This window comes from Euleptes europaea, chromosome 1, assembly GCF_029931775.1.
Source record: "Euleptes europaea isolate rEulEur1 chromosome 1, rEulEur1.hap1, whole genome shotgun sequence".
Lineage (NCBI taxonomy): Eukaryota > Metazoa > Chordata > Lepidosauria > Squamata > Sphaerodactylidae > Euleptes > Euleptes europaea.
Window position 1 is genome coordinate 5,708,294 of NC_079312.1, and position 18,324 is coordinate 5,726,617.

General features: G+C 47.0%; 1 protein-coding gene across 1 annotated transcript; it reads right to left on the reverse strand.

The window, feature by feature from the left end:
- Positions 1–284: 284 nt before the first annotated feature.
- LOC130473576 (gastrula zinc finger protein XlCGF7.1-like) lies at positions 285–16,540 on the reverse strand (the record flags this gene model as incomplete). The annotated part of the gene is made up of 4 exons (XM_056845166.1): positions 285–304; positions 6,211–6,339; positions 6,717–6,776; positions 15,877–16,540. Coding segments are annotated over 4 exons (873 nt in total), but the record flags the coding sequence as incomplete, so codon positions are not given.
- Between the last annotated feature and the right edge of the window lie 1,784 nt (positions 16,541–18,324).

The window sequence follows — 18,324 nt, forward strand, 5'->3', positions numbered from 1 at the left end:
TGGCTTCAGCCAGTAGTTGCAAAGTCCATGGAGCTGGCTGCAAACCTCTCGCGGCCCATTGGACTCACAATAGCTGAACTGCCGGAAGCGTTGGCAAATTACTTCTGAGTTCATGGATTCCTGGTCCCAGAATTCAATACCACTCCCAACTTGGATGGGATGGGGCCCTTTCCTTGCTCTCTTGCCTGGTCTGACTCCTTCCGGATCCTGCTCTTTTGGGTCCTGCTCATCCATCTCCTTCCTCTCCTAGTGGGTCGACTCCGACTGTGAGAAGATGCCTTCACTCACTTGGCTATAGATTTTCCTATGGGAGCGGAGAGACAAAAAAAAAAAGAGATACCTGGTGGATCAGCACAAAAGTATTTCTCGTGGTTTGTAATAGTGTATGGCTACACTACATACCAAGCTTTTTTAGATATGCCTGTTGTTTCCTTGGGAACATTAACCATTTCTGCCTGTCTAAAGATGTTACAAGCTTTCCTCTGATTACTTTGGGCCAATCTGTCCTAGGGGCTTCGGCTGGCCACTAAGCATATCAGTAGAGATGCCCACCCAGAGCCACAGTGGTCTCCTGCTAGAGTAGGGCAAGTGTAAATTTGACACTGGCACAGAGTGGGATTGAGTCAGGCGTGTGACTTGTGCATGGAATGGGGCTCAGTTGAGTTCCTGAAGCCTCTCCAGGTCAGGGCACAAGAGCTGCTGGGATGAATAGGAGCTGGGGGGGAGGCAAGGAACCCTGCTGAATGCACAAGGTTGCCAACTCCAGGTTGGGAAAGTACAGGACATTTGGGGTGGAGCCTGGGGAGGGCAGGAGATAATGGCATAGAGTCCACCTCCCAAAGGAGCCATTTTCTGCATGCAAACTAATCCACTGTAATTCCAGGCGACCTCCAGGCCCAACCTGGACATTGCCAACACTACATCAGGGAGATGGTAGATGGGGAGAAGCAGCAGCTAAAGTCCTTATGGGACCGGAACCGATGCCTCCTGTGACTGTGCCCTTTGTGTTTCTCCCTCTTGTGTGGCCTGGGGGGGGGGTTGTACCTCTCTTGCCTGGCAAAAGGCTCCTGCTTCTCTCACCCAAACCTCAGCGCCCTCTGGCATCCATAGGCGAGAATGATCCCTGCCTTCTTCCCTTCCACAGTCCAACCCCCCCCCCATGGCTTACTTTGAAGTAAACCTTCCAGTATCCAGTTCCTTGTAGGAGCTCCTACTGTTTTGAGGTGGCTCCTGTGAATTTGGAAGTTAACGCCCCATACCGAGAGGCTGCCCCAGTTATCCTGCAGGTAGCTCTCTTCTGGCCAAAGAAGAACGAGGCCTCTAACAGCCTCCGAAACATCCAAGGACTGATATTCCTGGATGAGTTTTAGGACTTGCTTCTGTTGCTGGGGGTCTCTTGGATTATTTATTTACCCCAATAAATTTTCTCTAGCATCATCAAAATCCTAATTGCTAGTGTTTAATATGGTTGAGGGGGGGTTCTTTGTTGTTATTATTGTATTACCTTCGGTTTTACAGAAGGTTAGGAATTTTGTAGTGTTCGTTGGCTGGTGAGTGACCAGCACAGGTCCGATGCAGCCAGTTGTTCCAACTTGGGAGGCCAGGAATGGGTTGGTGATCCCAGTCATTGGGGGGCGTGGGAAGAATAGCAGTTGGGAGTAGGTGGTATAAGGGAGCACTTAGGGATAGGGCTATGCTTGAACTCCTTCCAATCTGCATCCCATCCGGAGGTACGATAATAGGCAGGCTAGGAACAACCCGTCTCCGACACTGCTGTTGTGCACAGCCAAGTCCATTAGCAATAAGACCACCCCCCTGCAGAGTTATTTTACTTGGCAGGGTGTGGACCTGTCCTGCATGACCAAGGCCCGGGTGCAAGAGGGTGAGACTGTGGCCCAGAAAGAGCCCTGCTTCCCCAGGTTTTTCGGTTCTTCACCAGTTTTGGACAATGGGCCGGGGGGGTGGGCATTGTTCTCCCTACAACAGACATCCTGTTAGGTAGGTGGGGCTGAGAGATGCGGTGCAGGCTCCCCTGGGAGGGACTGTCAACCTGTCCCCTAGTTCGCTCTTTAAAAAACACCACTGTTAGATCAAAGGGATCTTTCAAACTACTGCCCGGTATTGCATCTTTCATACTTGGGGGGGGGGGGAGGAGGAAGAGGAAGAACAGTTGGTTTTTATATGCCAACTTTCTCTACCAATCACCTTCCCTTCCCCTCCCTACAACAGACACCCTGTCAGGTAGGTGGGGCTGAGAGAGCTCTAAGAGAGCTGTGACTAGCCCAAGGTCACCCAGCTGGCTTCATGTGTAGGAGTGGGGGAAACCAACCCAGTTCGCCAAATTAGAGTCCGTCGCTAATGTGGAGGAATGGGGAATCAAACCTGGTTCTCCAGGTTAGATTCCACCGCTCCAAACCACTGCTCTTAACCACTCCACCACACCGGCTCTCTGGTAAAGTAGTTTAGAGACTGGCAGCTGAACAGTTACAGGCCTTCCTGGATGAGACATCAGCACTGGACTCCTTCCAGTTGGGTTTCCACCCAGGCCATGGGGCAGAGACGGCTCTGGTCGCCCTTATAAATGATCTCCGCCGGCAGCTGGATTAAGGTAGGCTGGGGCTGCTGATACTCATTAGATCTGTCAGCAGCTTTATACATAGCCGACCACAATCTCTTAGATCACCACCTTGGCAACACTGGAATCTGGGGTACAGCCTTTAAAGGGCTGCACTTTCTCCAAGTCAGGGACAGAGGGTGGCTCTAGGGGAGGAGGTATCACAGCAGCACTCTTTGGTATGTGTGGTTCCACAAGGTGCGATCCTTCCTCCCATGTTATTTAACATCTATATGCACCCCCTTGCCCAGCTTGTCAGGGGTTTCGGGCTGAGGCATCAGCAGTATGCTGCTGACACCCAGCTTTACTGGTTGAGGAAATGCCGACTGAAACTAAATCCAACGAAGACGCAGGTCCCACAGCTTGGTTGGGGCAGCTGTGGGGTGGGGTGCTGCCTCCCAGCTCTTGATGGCATGCAATACAAAATGCCACAGCGAGGCTCCTTACTGAGGCCTGGCTGAGTGAGCATATCCAGCAAGTGCTCCGCCAACAGTACTGGCTCTACCTGGAACACCAGATCAGATTCAAAGCACTGTTTTTGACCTTTAAAGCCTTATATGGCCTGAGACCTTCGTACCTGTGGGACCACCTCTCCTGGTAACACCCCCCAGAGAACATTATGTTCTTCAGATAGTAATCTTTTGGTGTTACCCAGCCCAAAGAGCAATAGGCTATCCTTGACCTGGCTAGGGCTTTTTTGGCCTAGCCCCGGCCTGGTGGAACTCCCTTTGAAGCGACCCTGTGGAATCTTGGCGCTTTCCGCAAGTCCTGCAAAACAGTTATTCCACCACGCCTATGGTTGAGGACAACCACGGCTTTCCATCTGTGCTGGCCTCCCTAACTCCCCACACCTGTGTTTTATATCGACTATCAGTCCAAGGTGTGGTGGGGATGCTGGCTGTTTGCAGGCCTTGCAGTGGCCCTATGCCCCCAAATGAGCGCCACTTGTTTATTCTATTTTATGGGTGTTTTATGGGGCTGGAAGTTATGGATTTCATTTGTGGATTTTAAGTGGTGTGATTTTACTATATCTATTTGTTATGGAATTTCTTCTTGTGGGGGAGGGTGGGGTATAAAACAAAATAAATAAATATGCACATCTGAATCCCTTCCAGTTCTTTGGCAATGCAGAAGCAAACCCTTCTGTCTCCCCCACTACTTGCTTGGCCTCTCTAGCAAACCACTCCTGTCACTTTAACCGTTTCAGTGCTGAAGACAATTTTTGAAAAGCTTCCTGTCATTCCCATAAGGAGAAGCACCCGGACAGACAGACTGGACTTCAGCCAGGCTGCCATCAGAGATGCCCGAGGAGCTCAACGGGGCTGCTGTGGAGTAACTCTGCACAGAGTTGCACACCTGGTGTATCCCATACAGTTCAGCCATCTCAGAGAATGGCATGGTGGAGTGGGAAGGGGGAGAAGAAAACAAGCTCACCATAGGCAATCCAAAGCAGGTCTACCCACAATCCTATTAAATAGAGCTTACTCCCAGGAAAGTGGTTTTAGGACTGCACTGAAAATCGGTGTTCCTGTAACATCTTCCCTGTTTCTCTAAACAATGTCCCAGCTATAGCTCTCGCTATTACTCCTTTGTGATTCAGCCCGTTTTGGGGATAGAGCCTTGAAAGGACTTCAGTTTCTTCTAGACTCTATGATATATACCATAATGTCCCACCTCTGAAACTACCCTCTGAGAGAGGTCTGAAATTCTAGCCCTTCTGTGCCTATATTTATACTGAGCCACCTTCAGGTTTGAGCCACCTTCAATGAACTAAAACTTGAAAATGGGCTGTTGCCATTGAAAACGAGCAGCCGGTAGTTTTACTGCACATGCTCAGTGGCCTCCCATTGTATTACCAAATAAGGACTTCCTTTTCCACCAGGCTATTTTGCTAAACTATAATAAGTCAGTTTTGAGTCTGGCTATTGCTCTATATAATCAATTTTATCATCATTTTCATCTTGAGCAAAATACATTGAGATGGAACCCATTCATTAATTTCTAGCATCACATGTTCATGTTTAAATCTTAAAATACAATATATTGTTAATGTTACACCATTACATTACCATTACATCATTGCATTTTTAGTTAGCTAACTGGAATACAGAGGGTGGAGAACAGTTCAGCACTTGAAGTCATTGGAGAGACAGGAAATAAGTGCCGAGTTCTGTAGCCTAAGGAATGTGGGTGCTAGAAAGCCATCATCCTTTTAACCATTTAGAATGTCACGGATAAGGGAAAAAAGTACAGCTGGGAATCCTGCACTTATAGTGTAATCTCTGACAGAGTGATTTTTGAAACTCAAGCCTCTGGCAAAGAATATTCAGGCTTTCTTGTCCTTTGAAAGGAAATGGAAACCTTTGCTGTATAACCTGTAGTTTGTATGTATAGCTTGGTTTTACATTGAATATTTCTGCATATGTACAACACTAATACTTCCGTTCATGTGTGCTAATATGTCAAAGCCTGTGACACACTGTTGAGTGGTTTGGGATGGAATCAGAGGAGGTTTCTTTTTCTTTCAATTCTGGAACTCTTCTGCATACTTAGAACCCCCACCCCCCCACCCATTGAAAAATGTCACACCTCAGTAGAAGTTGAGTGCAAAAGGAGACTGGGTAAAAGTCAGGCCTAGATTAATTTAAATGGATTTTCATGAAATCATATGAGTTTTACAAAAGAAATCCACTGTTATTCTGTAGATCTAATAGGCAGCACCCAAAATCATGCATCGTGTGCCTTTCCAGGACTGCGGACTCTCCCCCTTAAACTATTCTGGGGCATCCTGTCCTCCCACCACCCGAGCCAGGAAATAAACTGGTTTTTGTTTCAATGGGGTCAAAGATTGAAACATTCCAACATCTCCCGTGCAGGGGATGAATGGGAATTTTGTTGGTACCGGAGGGAGGAATCCGTGCCCTCCTCCTCCTCCATAGAGCCTCCTCTGGTCCCGGGGAGCTCTCTGCTCGGGGCGTCGCCCTCCTGCAGGAATTCACCTTCTCTGCAGCCTCCGCCCCGTCTGAATGTGCCTCATTCCCAAACACGTGGAATGACAGGGAGTCCCTGATTCCTCCCCCCTCCCCTCTCGAAGCAGCCCCTCTGCCGGGGGTCTGACTCAACCCCCCCCCCCAATCCAGCTCCCTCTTCACCCGGCCTTTCCTTGACTCGCAGCCCCCACCCCCCATCAGAGGGCCCACCCAGACACCCCCCGCCCCCTTCCTCCCACCCACCCAGCAAATCTGGATCACTCGCGATGCAGGGAAGGGGCTGCATCTCCCCCCACCAGCTTTTTGCAGAGGAAGGGTGGGGGGGGAGAGCCAGGATGGTGCTGCTGCAGTCATCTTGTTTGGGGGCTTCCTGGGAGCCCCTGGTTGGCCACTGCTGGCCTTGATGGGCCTCCTGGGTCTGACCCAGCAGGGCCTTCCTGATGTTTTGAAGAGGGGCGCAAGACGGAGCGGCCCCCGAGGCTCTTCGGAGGGGGCTCTCTCGGATCGGGACCCGCCTCTGCCCTCCCTGGCCTTTCCCTCCCGCCCCACACCCCCCAGCCTCGCGTCCCCACTTCCTACCCATCCTCGGATCCCCCCTGGACTTACTCGGAAGGAGCTGCCGGTGCCGCACGGGCGAGAACCGCAAAGGGCCCTTTCCCACGTACGCAGGGCGGGCAGGAAGATGGGCTTCCCCGGCGGCCCCTCTAGGACGTCGGGACTCGCTGGCCTCGGTTTCTGCGGGGCGGAGGCAGCCGGCAGAGGGAGCCCCGCCCCCCCCACTCTGCATTGGCTTGGCTTGGCTTGGCTTGATTGCTTGTGGAGGCCGGAAACGTTTGGGGGAACATCTGGGGAAGCTGGAGACCCCCCCCCCGCCCCACTGGAAGCCTTTCCCCAAGCAGGCTCCAGCCCCCCTGTTCCCTGGCTCAGATTCACTGGGCTTCGTGGGAGCCCCCAAGGACGAGGGGGGGGGGAGCTGGCAGGAGGCCCCTTTCTGCTTTGGGGCTATATTTTCTCCAACAATGGGAAGCTCCCTCCCCCCCCCCCCACGTTAGACCCAGGCAAAGATGGTCTGATTTGGAGGCTGGTGGAAATAGAGCCGAGACGCTACAGACCTTCAGCCACGCTGCAAAGGAAGAGGTCTTCTTGAGCGTGACGTATCCTGGCATAATATTCTAGAAGCAGCAGCGGAGGAAGATCCGGAGGAAGCAACTGCGCTGAAAACAGTTATTCTAGGAGAAAAATATGGCCCAACTCCACTTTGGGGGCTACTCCGCAGAGAGCTCGAGGACAGAGGCCCACCCGCCCCCCAAAGTATTGCGAGTACATAGAGCTATCAGGATGGCAAGCAGTTGGGTCTAATTCATAATATTTATCTTTTCAGGGTTTTTAATAGCTCCCCCCAAAGTAGTTGCTTTGCAAAACAAAAACAAAAAAACAGATTTGAAACCTGTTTACAGCACTGGTCAAAAACACTTTTAGCAGCTTGTATACAAGCTCACCCGATAGAACTGCATGCCCAGGCAGACTCACAGGGGTTTACAAGAATACAATTTGCCTTCTGCTGCCAGGACATCAGGAGGCGCCTTTTCCATCCTCCTGGAGAACTGCAGCATCTCTCTTCTGCACCCTCCCCCAGAGGTGGATCAGTTGTGAAACTAATGAAATGTAAGCTTCAGGGCCCCTAATCCTGGACGGGCCCCCTGAAGCAACTTTAAAAAAAGGGGGGGAAGGTAAAGGTCCCCTGGGCAAGGACCGGGTCATTCCTGACCCATGGGATGACGTCACATCCCGACGTTTACTAGGCAGGTTTATGGGGTGGCTTGCCAGTGCCTTCCCCAGTCATCTCCCCTTTACCTCCAGCAAGTTGGGTACTCATTTTACTGACCTCGGAATGATGGAAGGCTGAGTTGACCTTGAGCTGGCAACAAAATCGATGGAGTTTTTCAGTGATCGAATCATAAGCTAATGGGTTGAAGTGCTTAATATTGACTTTAGAATATGCTCTAATACCCATTTCATATGGCCTCAAAATGTCCCTGTAATTGGTCAAATTTCAAAACTTTCAGATCTCATTGCATTCTATCTCTATCTTCTGGTATGTTTGCTGCTCCTCCCAATTTGATGTCATCTGCAAATTTAATGAGTAGTCCCTCCACCCCCTCACCCAGATCATTTATAAAATTATTGAAAAGTACCAGGCACAGAACCAAGCCTTGTGGCACCCCACTGGACACCTCCCTCCAGATGAAATGCCGTTGACACCTACTCTTTTGAGTGCGGTTCTCCAACTAGTTCCCTACCCACCTAATCATCCTAGAGTCCAGTCCACAATCCTCTAGTTTACCCATCAGATCATGGGGAACCCTGTCAAAGGTTTTACTGAAATCCAGGTAAACAGCATCAACAGCATTCCCTCGATCCAGTAAGCTCGGCACTCAATCAAAGGAGGACACGAGGTTGTACTGCCAGAGCATGCCTAGGTGTTGGCGTTTGGCCTTCATCCTGTTCTGATTTTGTTTGGGAAGGTCAAAAGTGCCCCCAGTTTTTATTTTGTTGGGGTGTGTTTAAGGTTTTGAGGGGAGGGGTAAGAATTGGTTCTGTTACACTTTTCTATGTGGTTTGTTGTGCTTCTGGCTTGTCTGGAATGGTTTGTTGTGCTTCTGGATTGGGTTGTCTGGTTCTTGTGTTGATTCTTGGGGAGGAAAGCATTGGCCTGTGCTTGCTCACAGGCATGCCCCTCTGCTTTTCCACTGAAGACAAAAAAAGGCTGTGTTTTTTTTCCTCCAGTGGAATGTGGGTATGCTGATTTTTTTAGGCAGAGGAACCAAATTTGCAGCCCCCTGAATCAAACTCCACCAAACTTGGAGGTTTACTCTGAGGAGAGTCATCAGCAAATTTGCTGCCCCCCCCCCAAGAGCTCAGAAAAGACATTTCACTGAATGTAAGTAACCTGCACACCATAGGAAAGTTGGCTTTCCAACTCATATTCTCAGATGAGAAAACGGACAGTATAGTCTATGGGAAGTTTGCAGAGGTTTCCTAAGGAGGATGGGGCCACCCTTTGGGCTCTCATAAAATTGGACCCCCTGTTCCAAACTTTGGGGTTCTTGCAAGGAGAGTCCCTTGCAGCTACCTTAAAAAATTTGGTAACTCTACCTAGAAAAATGCCCCCACAGGAGCTTTGAAAAAAAAAATCCCAATGACTATAATGGACCTGCATTTTTTCAGGAAGCCTAGAAGAAAGCGGAGATACCCATTTAATGGTATGGGTATTCAGCTTATTTCAGGTCACTTGGAAAAAAAATCAGGCCCATTTAACCCAAACCTGAAATTTACCCAAAAAAATACACAGTCCTAGAAGCGACCAGAACTGTACAGAACACTGTAAGATTGGTCTCACCATAGATTTGTATATGAGCAGTAGGATAGCATCAGTTTTATTCTATATGTCCTAATTATGGCCAAGGCTGCCCAGCATAGGGGACTTTGCCCCCTTCCCCACCCTGCCACTCTAAACCCCTCCAGGATCCCCCAGCTTCTCGAGCCTACATCCTCCAGCACTCCTGCAAACAAAGCTGGATCCCAAAAGGAGGAAGCTGGAGGACTTGAGCATTTCTCTCCTCCTTTTTGTATCCTCTCTAGGAACCGCATTGCTGTCTGCTTCTTAACCCCTGATTAGCTCTTGTGGATAGAGAGGGAAGGGAAACATTACATGAGTATTTTAAGCTCCAACCTGGCCAAGAAAACCTGCTTTCTAATCCAGATGTTTAAGGTTTGGCTGTGGTTGCTTAGTGGAGATGGCAAGACACTCTTCATGTGGCTGTGCATACTAAAATAAAGTTGTTTGAGAGGTAGCTGCCACCAATATTTATTCTCTCCCACTCCTCTTCCCAGTGTATTTATCCCTCTTCTCCCTTCCACTTGCACTTCCTCTGGTCTTTGGCTTTGCCTCCTGCAGCAGCCATTTTGGAGTCACACCCAGCATGCTATGTCCGAATCAGGATCAGAGAACCATGCCTATTATATTAGGTGCTGTGAAACAGGCAGGATGTTGCTGCAGTCATCTAGTTTGTGGGCTTCCTGAAGGCACCTGGTTGGCCACTGTGTGAACAGACTGCTGGACTTGATGGACCTTGGTCTGATCCAGCATGGCCTTTCTTATGTTCTTATTTTTAATTCCCAAAGATTCCCCCAGGCTCAAAAAGGAGGGGGAACTTTGCTCTAAGCTATCCAGACAACAGAAGTGAACACATTAACTAAGGCAGGAATGTCTCAGCACTGTTACTTGTGGTTGCCGTACAGCCCCCAAATGGCAAACAACTTCTTACAAGAACAGCATTCATTACAATTGCAAAACTGCAAAACAGACTAAATATTGTATTGGCAAAGGCACCCATTCGCTATTAATTTTAGGAAACAAGAACTCTTTAGAAGTGGAAATGCTTTAGCAGGAAATTTAAGTACTGTAAAATTTTCTCTCTCCACATCTCTGTTAACCTTCTTGAACAGTGCAGTCCAAAGGAAAGTTTACTTGATGGGCATAGAAAATAGTGGCTTAGTCTTTCTTCCAGCTTTGGGGTAGGCTCCTGTTTGAAGAAAGGAAAGGACACAGGAAAGAGATCCCATCCAATGCTTCAAAGAGCCTCACATTTGAGGCCTGAACACAGATGCCAGCAGTGACACCACTTGGACTCTCAAAGTTCACCAGAACATTCCAGAAGCCAAAGAGGACAAGCGAGAGCCCTTTGGTATACTATGGCAAGTGTCAAGCGGGGTCCCCTAGCCCCACTTCTGGAACCCATCAGCCAGATAGGGCTGGGACCACCAGAGGATGATGCCCCTGATTACCATCTTGGCTGCTTGGCATAGAAAGAAACCACCATCCACCATATTAATTGAGAGGCAACAGGGAAAGAAACATTCAGCGCTTTAAGGCAAAAGTAAATATAAAATACATACTATAAGATAGCAAATTAAAGTCACAATTAAAATAGCCATAAAACCACTGGGTTTTTACGTAGGCACTGAATGAATATTAGTGTCTCAAATTTCTAATGCAACCATGATCTAATGGAGACGATCAATGTAGGGATTTAAATGAGGGGGAGCAAACAGCAGAGGCCCACCTGGGAGGGACGGGTCAAACAAAGACAAAGGTGCAGGGCTTCAGGGGTCTATGTACCAATGCCCAAAGCTTGGCCAATAAGAAGAGCTTGAGGTTCTAATGCAGTCAGAGGGATAAGATTTAGTGTGCACTGCAGAAACTTGGTGGGACCAAGTTTCCCATGACCGGAATGTAGTAGTGGATGGATATGAGTTGTTCCAAGAACTGAAAATGTCAAAGAGGTGGCGGAGTGGCGCTGTATGTGAGGAGAGGGATTGCTTGTCAAGAAATACTAGAAGAAGAGGGAGACAGCCCAGTGGACAGTATCTGGGTGAGGATAAGAGAAGGACAAATAGTATTGTGGTTGGAGTGTGCTACAGACGTCCGGCCAGGGTGAGGAGGTGGATGCTGCCCTCCGTGAGCAGCTTGACAGAGTATCCAAACAACAAGAGCTGGTAGTGATGGGTGATTTCAATTTCATTGATGTGTGCTGGGAGACAAACTCTGCAAAGCGACCATCGTTACACAAGTTCCTCACCTGCCTGGCGGAAAACCTCCTTCATCAAATTGTGAAGGTAGCTACGAGGGGCTCAGCCATATTTTATTTAATATTGACCAACAGGCAAGAGATGGTAGATGAGGTGAAGGTGGTGGGGATATTAGGGGGAAGTGATCATGTCCTCCTAGAATTAGTTTTGTTGTGGGGGACCAAGGAGGTTCATAGCCACACACGTCTGTAAGATTTTGGTAGGGCAGATTTGAATAAACTCAGAGGCCTGTTGAGAATTATTCCATGTGCAAGACTGCTGGAAGGGAAAGGAGCAAGTGAAGGGTGGGCTCTCCTAAAACATGAGCTCTTGCAACCTCAAGCCCTCACTATTCCAACAAGAAGGAAACATGGTAGGGGATCCAAGAAGCCAATGTGGATCAACAGAGAACTCCATGATGAGCTAAGGGAGAAAAAGGAAATGTTCAAGAAATGGAGGCAAGGACATACCTCTAAAGAAGAGTATCTGCGGGTTGCTAGGCACTGTAGGTCAGCCATCAGAGAGGCCAAAGTGAGCTGAGGCTGGCCAGGGAGGCATGCTACAACAAGAAAATTTCTTTAGATATGTAAGGAGCAAAAGCAAGGGAAAAGAGGCCATAGGTCTACTATTAGGTGAAAATGGAGAGTCAGAGGACAGAGAGAAAGCAGAAAGGCTCATTGCCTATTTTGCCTCAGTTTTTCCCCTGAAAAAGAGAACAAGCTCATCTAGAGATAATAGGCAATGCACGGCATCCAGGCTGCTGGTTGACATGAACAGAGAGGTAGCTGAAAAGCATTTGGCTGCATTGGGTGAGTACAAGTCCCCTGGGCCGGATGGTGTGCACCCAAGAGTGCTCAAAGAACTTTCTAGGGAGCTTGCAAAGACTGTGTCCATCATGGGAAGGGGCCCTGGCTCAGTGGTAGAGCATCTCCTTGGCATGCAAAAGGTCCCAGGTTCAATCCCCGGCATCTCCAGTTAAAGGGATTGGGCAAGTAGGTGATGTGAAAGACCTCTGACCTCGAGAGCAGAGGACCCTGGAGAGCCGCTGCTGATCTGAGTAGACAATATTGACTTTGACCAAGGGTCTGATTCAGTGTGTTCATGTGTATCTTCCAGACCTCTTGGAGGATGGGAGATGTGCCATAAGACTGGAGGAGGACGAATGTCATGCCTACTTTGAAAAGAGGAGGGACGACCTAGGAAACTACAGGCCAGTCAGTTTGACCTCTATCTCAGGGAAGATACCGGAGCAGACATTAAAGAGATCAACCTGCGAGCATCTGAAGGACAACTTGGTGATCTGGGGAAGTCAGCATGGATTTGTCCCCAACAGGTCCTGCCAGACCAATTGGGTTTCCTTCTTTGATCAAATGAGAAGCTTACTGGATGGAGGGAATGTGGTTGATGTTGTTTACCTGGATTTCAGTAAGACTTTTAACAAGTTTCCCCATGATGTTCTGATGGGTAAACTAACTGACTGTGGACTGGACTTTAGAATAGTTATGTGGATTGGGAATTGGTTGGAGAACCGTATTCAAAGAGTAGTTGTCAATGGCATTTCATCTGAATGGCGAGAGGTGTCCAGTGGGGTGCCACAGGGTTTGGTTCTGGGCCCAGTACTTTTCAATATTTTTATAAATGATCTCGATGAGGGTGTGGAGGGACTACTCATTAAATTTGCAGATGACACCAAATTCACAGGAGCAACAAACACACCAGAAGATAAAGATAGAATTCAATGAGATCTGAACACACACTGGGCGGATATGAACAAGATGCAATTCAACAAGGATAAGTGCCGAGTTCTACATCTGGGTAACAAAAATGAGGGACACGCATACTGGAATGGGGATACACTTCTGGGTAGCACTGTGTGTGAACAAGATCTTGGGGTATGGGTGGACCATAAGTTAAATATGAGCAGCCAGTGGGATGCAGTGACAAAAAAGGTTAATGCGATATTAGGGTGCATCAACCGAGACATAACATCCAAATCACAAGATGTCATAGTTCCGCTGTACATTGTATTGGTCCAACCGCACCTGGAGTATTGGGTGCAGTTCTGGAGGCCTCACTTCAAAAAAGATGTGGACAGAATCGAGTTGGAGCAGAGGAGAGCGACGAGGATAATCAGGGGCCTGGAGACCAAGTCCTATGAGAAAGGCTGAGGGAGTTGGGAACATTTAGACTGGAGAAGAGGAGGTTGAGGGGGGACATGATTGCTCTCTTTAACTATCTGAAGGGCTTTCATTTAGAGGAGGGGAGGGAGCTGTTCCTGTTGGCAGCAGAGGATAGGACTTGTAATAATGGGTTTAAATTGAGGGCAGAAAGGTACTTGCTGGATATTAGGGAAAAAAATTACAGTAAGAGTTGTTCAACAATGGAATCAGCTACCTAGGAAAGTGGTGAGCTCCCCCTCCTTGCATGTCTTTAAGCAGATGCTAGACAAACACTAGTCAGGGATGCTCTAGGTTGATCCTGCACTGAGCAGGGGGTTGGACTAGATGGCCTGTATGGCCCCTTCCAACTCTATGATTCTATGATATATTTGTTGGAGAAATCTGAGCATGGTAGTGCAGTTGAGACTCTATGGGTAAATATAAAAGGAATAAGAAATAATCATTATATTATGGTGGGGGTCTGCTATCGACCACCAAACCAGGCAGAGGACTTGGATGGGACGCTCCTAGACCAGATCACAAAGTTTTCAAAGAGACGGGACATGGTGGTCATGGGACATTTTAATTACCCGTATATCTGTTGGAAGTCCAACGTTGCTAAAAATGCAAGATCCAATAAATTCCTGACTTGTCTTGATGACTTCCTATTCCAGGGAAACAAGGGGGTCTGCTATCTTAAGACTTAATTCTCACCAACAGGGAAGAACTGGTCGATGAGGTTAAAGTAGTAGGCATCCTGGGTAGGGTGACTATGTACTCTTGGAATTTACAATCTTGGGGAAAGGAAAACCTGTATGTAGTCAGACATATAGGTTGGACTTTAAAAGAGCAAATTTTGAGTGTTACCCCAGACTCGACCCAGAAATGGGGAAATTAGCTTTAAGAGGGTTCCAAAAAGGAATAATACAGGAGATTATAGTCTATAAACACCAGGGTATATCTTTGTAGGGGTGCCCAAAAGCAAGAGAAAGTTATTATAAGTTGTAATTTTATTAGATACGAAATAGAATAAAAAGGAGTATAATTGTAAAGAACCTACACTAAGCACCTGACAACTGATTCCCTAAGTCCTACGACATGCACACACGAACACAAAACTAAGAATGGGGAAAAGGGAGTAAGAAGCAAGGATAAGGATGAGAGGCCAAATATTACCAAAACCAAGGTGAGCCAGAGCCTGAGAACTGCAGAGAGTACAGTGGAAAATTAATCCAACGAGAGACCCAAGCTCTTCCTTTGATAGAGAAACATCCCATGGTTTGGTATGGGACTGGACTTTCATATGGTCATGATTGGTTCAAGAAATTAAGATGGATTTGACTGGGCAGTTTGAAGTAACTGCCCTCAAAATTTAGCGGTGTCGGAAATGACACCCAACATTCCAAGGTGGGGAAGTTTTCAAAGTAGTGGGTGTGCCTGATTCAATGGTAGGTTGGCTGCCTTGATGGCTCAGAGATAATTATCCATTAACTTGAAATGGTCCGGTATTGCTTTGATGAGAGGCACCTGGGGGGGGGGGTATGTAACAGCCCTAGTGAAATCATGGCAGTGTGATGGAAAGTGCTCTGGACATTACAAGCAAAGGCACTCTCTCAAACTTATCCCAAAGATACCTCTTTTGAACTTTCGGCCTTCAAAACAAATAAGAGAAGATTGGGGATGAAATTGGGGTGTCTCAACTATGAGAAATCAGGGGTCTTACACTGAGCATTCAAGAAAGCTTTTCCTATGTGTAGGTTCTTAGATGCCGTGCCATATTGCCACTCTGCCTGAATCTCTTTCCACATTCTTGAGTATTTAAAAAGTTTCTCCCCTGTATTGGGTTCTTTGATACTGTTCAAGATCACCACTGCAACTGAATCGCTTTCCACACTTTGAGCATTCAAAAGCTTTCTACTCTGTGTGGGTTCTTCGATGTCTTTGAAGATTCCTACTCTGTGGCTCAGTAGTAGAGCATCTGCTTGGCATGCAGAAGGTCCCAGGTTCAATCCCTGGCATCTCCAGTTAAAGGGACTAGGCAAGAAGGTGATGTGAAAGACCTCTGAGACCCTGAAGAGCAGCTGCTGGTCAAGGTAGACAGTACTGACTTTGATGGACCAAGGGTCTGATTCAGTATAAGGCAGCTTCATGCGTTTGGACTGAATATCTTTCCAAATTTTGAGCATTCAAAAGGTTTCTCACCTGTGTGGGTTCTTAAATGCTTTTTAATACTTGTGCAGTGACTGAATCTCTTATGACACTCTAAGCATTTAAAAGATTTCTCCCATGTGGATTCCTTGATGTGTTTGAAGACTGCCACTTCAACTGAATCACTTTCCACACTCTGAGCATAAAAGGTTTCTCCCTGTGTGGATACTTAAATTTTTTTTTAAGACTGGAGTTGTGACTGAATATCTTTTTTAACTCTGTGCATTCAGAAGATTTCTCCCTGTGTGGATTCTTTGATGTGTTTGAAGATTACCATTCTGAGTGAATCTCTTTCCACACTCTGAGCATTCAAAAGATTTCTCCCCTGTGTGGATTCTTTGATGTGTTTGAAGACTGCCACTTCGACTGAATCTCTTTCCACACTCTGAGCATTCAAAAGATTTCTCCCCTGTGTGGATTCTTTGATGTATTTGAAGACTGCCATTCTGAGTGAATCTCTTTCCACACTCTGAGCATTCAAATGATTTCTCCCCTGTGTGGATTCTTTTATGTGTTTGAAGATTGCCACTTCGATTGAATCTCTTTCCACACTCTGGGCATTCATAAGGTTTCTCCCCTGTGTGGGTCCTTAAATGCTTTTTAAGAATGGCACTGTGACTAAATCTCTTTCCACACTCCGAGCATTCAAAAGATTTCTCCCCTGTGTGGATTTTTTTATGTGTTTGAAGACTTCCACTTCGACTGAATCTCTTTCCACACTCTGAGCATTCAAAAGGTTTCTCTCCTGTGTGGGTTCTGAAATGATGCTGAAGACTGGCATTGTGATTGAATCTCTTTCCACACTCTGAGCATTCAAAAGATTTCTCCCCTGTGTGGATTCTTTGATGTGTTTTAAGAGTGCCATTCTGAGTAAATCTCTTTCCACATTCTGAGCATTCAAAAGATTTTTCCCCTGTGTGGATTCTTTGATGTGTTTGAAGACGGTCTCTTTGACTGAATCTCTTCCCACACTCTGAGCATTCAAAAGGTTTCTCCCCTGTGTGGGTTCTTAAATGCTTTTTAAGACTGGCACTGTGACTGAATCTGGTTCCACATTCTGAGCATTGAAAAGGTTTCTCCCCTGTGTGGATTCTTTGATGGGTCTGAAGACTGCCACTGTGACTGAATCTCTTTCCACACTCTGAGCATTCAAACGGTTTCTCCCCTGTGTGGATTCTTTCATGTATTTGAAGATTGCCACTTCGACTGAATCTCTTTCCACACTCTGAGCATTCAAAAGGTTTCTCCCCTGTGTGGGTTCTTTGGTGCACAAGAAGATGTGATCTGCATTTGAAATACTTCCAACACCGCAAACATTTATGTGCCTCCATTATACTAGGCTTTGGGAAAAGTGCATTACTCCTTCCATGAGAGAACATCCATCCACTATCCATGCAGCTCAAGGTCTTCTCTCCTGCATTAATCCTGTGGTGTTGAATAAGATCTGATTTCTGTGAAAAGCTCTTGCCACAGTCTGAGAAGCTATAAGATTTGTCTCCTGCATGTTTTCCTTGATGTCTAAGGAGCTCTGCTCCGCAAATGAAGCTCTTTCCACATTCCAAGCATTGATGGGTCTTCTTTCCACTGTGCATTTGCAAATGGATAACATACTGGGTTTGATCTGAGAAATTCATTCCACAATCCATGCACTTATATGCTTCCTCCACCATGTGGAGTAGTTCACAGAACTCCTGCCCTTGGCCTGGAATGGGTTTATCACTCTTCTTGACCATGTGACTTCCTTTCTGCCTCTTTGGACCTCCTTGATTCCTGAAGTTTCCTTTCAAATCTTCATGCCTCACTTCATCTGGGAAAAGCTGATGCACTTCCTCATCACCATCATTCCACTGATCATCCCCTGCTGGAATAAAAAGAGAAATCCTGTTAAGCACCTACACAAGGTGGTCTGATATTCCCATGAGGTTCCATCCACATGCAAAACATTTAAGGGGCTTTTTCCTGCTCTACAAACCCTCTAAAGGGACATTCACACCTGCTTCTACAGAAAGGCTTGGTTTGTAGTCTGATGATTTACACAGCTCCGTAGCTGAGTGAATTCTTTGATGTGAAGTAAGGGCTGATTTCCAATTAAATATCTTTCGACACTCCATCCAAGCATATAATTTATCTCCTATGGACCTATGGGGATTTGCCTTTTGGAAATAACATTCATGTTCTTACTGAAGGTCTTTCCAAAGGTCACATTTTCACTTTCATGCTCCCTGGAGTGCATTCTCCAGTTGGCATGAAAGTCTTTGTTCCTTCTTGTTTTGCTTGACCTTTCTTCTTGGACTGGGATTTCACGGAAGCCTCCTCCTTCAGACAGATTGCGCTTATCTCTCCTCTTGGCTGTGTGGCTTCCCTGCTGCCTCTGTGGTCCATCTCCATCCCTGAAGTTTCTTTTGGCGTCTTCATTCTTCGCTTTTTCCAAAGAGAACCCTTGGAATCCCCCAACCATCTCCTCTACTTGAGCTTCTGAAAGAAAGAAAGAGGCCCAGTCATCACCTATGCAAGAATCCAAGCTACCCAACAAGCACTGCCTGCTAATGGATGTGCATGTTTTTTTATCAGACCTTCCCCCCTGGCCTAAATGGGCCATTGGACTCATCCCCAGCTGTAACTCATAGGTTGTAAGAAAAAAGAAAAGGCACTTACAGCGCAAAAACAGAGAACTGCTCCGTATATATCATGCTATAAATTATAATATAAAACATGCAAAAAC